Source organism: Helianthus annuus, chromosome 17, assembly GCF_002127325.2.
Source record: "Helianthus annuus cultivar XRQ/B chromosome 17, HanXRQr2.0-SUNRISE, whole genome shotgun sequence".
NCBI classification, from domain to species: Eukaryota; Viridiplantae; Streptophyta; class Magnoliopsida; order Asterales; family Asteraceae; genus Helianthus; species Helianthus annuus.
The window spans coordinates 182,558,893-182,561,985 of record NC_035449.2 but is presented as its reverse complement, the minus strand read 5'-3'; the positions used below and the strand labels follow the sequence as shown (position 1 = coordinate 182,561,985).

The window sequence follows — 3,093 nt, the reverse complement described above, 5'->3', positions numbered from 1 at the left end:
AAGAACTTTGTAAACTAGCGAAAATATCATATAATTAAAAAAATTTGCCATGGGCAAGCAAGAGATAAAGAGATACATTCGTAACCCAGACATGTTAGCAGCTTGAAAAAGAAAATGCATGAAGCAAGACACACAAAGGTCAACAAAGCAAATATATCTTGTCAAAGGTGGTTGATTAAGATTGTAATGGATACACTTAAAGAATCAAACCATAATGACTTTATGATTTTACACCTGGTGACTGTAGCAATCACTGCAAGGTATAGAGTTAGAAGCTAAACCTTAAAAATAAAAATCTAGCTAGTTGTTGGATGAAATCGATAGTAAGCATAAGATCATGACACCTACACCAAGATTAATATACTTTGTGTAAAACATATGAAATATATAATAAAAAAATATGTTTAAAATATTTGATATTTGCAGACTACATATCATTTGAACCATTGACTTGCATCTTAATGAAATAATGAGCAACAATGCCTTTGATTGTGTTTCATATACATATAGAAACCGCATAATCATGTTTCATTTTTGTATTTTTTATTATACTTTTGCAATTTTACTTCAAAATTTTGCTAACAAATAATCTTGAATAAAATATGTGTTCAGCAAAAGAACATCACAATTTATCCTTCGGAATCAGACCCCATATCTTCCGACATTTATTTCATATTAACGTTGTAACTAATAACATATTTTACTAAATAATTAACTTTAGATACATAGATTAATCCAGACAAGCAAATTATCAGAGTCTATACCTGATACGAACATATATACAAATGAATGCAACTTGGAAGGAAATCTCACCATTCCCAAACTACATAGTTTCTGGAATTAGATGAACATTAAACACCCACAAACATCATTTAAAAATGCAGGAAACAACAACAGAAACACCATAAATAAACCATACCTAAGTTTGAAATTTTAAAGATTCAAAATCTCTGACAAGAAAGTAAACCCAAGTGCAGGTAATTCACTAAGCACAAACAACATTGCAGTCAGTTATACCTTACTATCTACTATCCAAAACACAAACAAATCTTTGATCGATCACACAGCAGCTAGCTTCGCATCTTTCCATTTTCGTTCACTTTGTATCTATCCTTATGAACTTTAGACAGGTGTAAACCAGGAGATAGAGCCTGTGAAATCAATCAAACAAGATTTGTTAACCCTTTATAGATTGATTGGGCTGAAAATTCATGAGTTGGGATAAACGATTTCTTACATCTAGTTTAACCTGAAGACTTCTAGGTCGCTTATTAGGTTTTCTTGGTGGTTTCTTCCCTGTCATAGCAATGAAATCTTCTTCAATTTCCTTACGTGAGAGCTGGATTGAAAATTTCGGTCTTTCTTCCTTTTTTTCAAGGTTCCTTCTAGGCCTCGTTTTCATCGATCTCCGACCATCAGCCTCGGCAATATTTCCTCCGTCAGCCCCATCTTTTGAGTGAATCGCAGGCGAAGGCGATGGCGATGAGGCTTTGGATGTCAAATTTTTCAAACATTTGTATTTTGAAGGCGGTGAGTTCTCTTCACCTTCATTTGGGGGTGAAGACGCCTTGATCAAAGAAGATGATGAATTCTGCCCAAAATCCAACTTCTTTTGCCGATCATCGGTGGAAATAGGTTGTCCCGCAGAAGGTTTCTGGTTAGCCTCGCCTAAATCTGAAGATTCGTTATCTTTAACCACATACATTGCAGGAACTGGATCAATGCATCTCAATAGATGTTGTTTCCCCCACCTCAACCCTGAAGGGAAAGTGAAATTGTGCAGATTTTTAGATTGCTCCATCCACAAGACTTGAATGTTGTTGCGAGTTTATTCTAGTAGATTTTTGTGCTTGAAGAAGCAGCAGGAACTAGGGTTTTCTAATCTCTACAATCTTGCGATAATCGCCGCAAATCATTATATATGCTACACCAACACTAAACGGTGGCGTATCATGGTGGCAAGGCAAAATTTAATTGAAAGCGTAATCGTTAAGCAATTTAGTGTAGATGTTACACTTACTTGTAAACGTTACATTTAAGTGTAAATGTCACACTTTTTTAAAATCACTATATATGCCAGCAAACACTAAACGATGGTGTATCAGGATGGATAGGCAAACATTACATCTTTAACTAAAGATTTTGCACTTAAGTGTAAATCTTCCTGATAAATGTGTGGTGGAATGGTAAAGAGGGAGTCTAAGTGCTTAGTATTACAGGTTTTAAGGTTTTAAGGCGTTTATTCAATTGGAATTGTTTAACTACAATAAAATGTAAGGCGGGATCAGGATGGCCATAGGGCTACTTCAGCATCGTAAGCCTACAACGGCTGCAGATGAAAACTCGTATTTTGGGTATAAAAACGGGAATTTTAGGGTTTTTCAAGGACCTCTATCATCCAATTCGTAAGAGAGATGTTGGGGACGATCCTAGGCAACTTGAAGCAATTTTGTACACCATTCCACACCTTCCGATCATTCCTTCATCACCCATCATGCATTCCAACATCAAATCTGAATATCAAATCATCGTCATGAGTGGCTATAACTTTTGTGACTTTGATGTAGCGTGTGTTACGATAACTAAGAGCAAAACACGTTGATTCTGCGAATACCCGTGTTGATCTTCCCCAACCCCCAAAATTCAACCCAAAGGGCACATAATTTGAAGTGAAAATTGAGTAATTTCGAAATTCAAGTCTGACCATCTAAATTACAAGAGAAAGACATAAATAGAGACAAAAATTCGAAATGGGCCACAAAAAGGCCATGGGCCAAACACAAGCCCAAAACAAAATGCCCAAAACACCGAAAAAACATAAAAAGATAAATAACTGATAGAAATAGGCGTTTTTTTGGCCCGGACGATGACCCAATTTGCTGTAGACTGTTTGCAGCAAGATGGAGCTCGTTCTCATGATCGTTTCGCCTGGTCGCACGCCCAAAACGGACCTCCGTAGCCCAAGTTAGAGCTATTTTAGTGAAGCCCCTTTTGTCACACGATCCTGTGCCTCCAAATACAAGATGACCCGCTCCTCCACACTTGGACCCGCCTCAGACTTCCTCTAGGTGGACAATTCATATCTGTTTTGCA

At 36.8% G+C, this 3,093-nt stretch overlaps 1 protein-coding gene across 1 annotated transcript; it reads right to left on the bottom strand.

Annotated features, from left to right (window-relative positions):
• Window positions 1-1,070: 1,070 nt before the first annotated feature.
• Window positions 1,071-1,801, bottom strand: LOC110867269. Its single transcript, XM_022116394.1, has 2 exons — window positions 1,238-1,801; window positions 1,071-1,151 (listed from the first exon to the last, which is right to left on the bottom strand). Exons 1-2 carry the CDS (start codon window positions 1,799-1,801, stop codon window positions 1,071-1,073), a joined length of 645 nt encoding a protein of 214 aa, XP_021972086.1.
• Between the last annotated feature and the right edge of the window lie 1,292 nt (window positions 1,802-3,093).

What these genes read in the sequence shown, in the direction of transcription:
- LOC110867269 (XM_022116394.1), bottom strand. Translation starts at nt 1,801, where the DNA reads ATGGAGCAATCTAAAAATCTGCACAATTTCACTTTCCCTTCAGGGTTG. An exon ending in GTCTTCAGGTTAAACTAGAT is followed by an intron (nt 1,152 to 1,237) that starts GTAAGAAATCGT and finishes TTGATTTCACAG; the next exon opens with GCTCTATCTCCTGGTTTACA.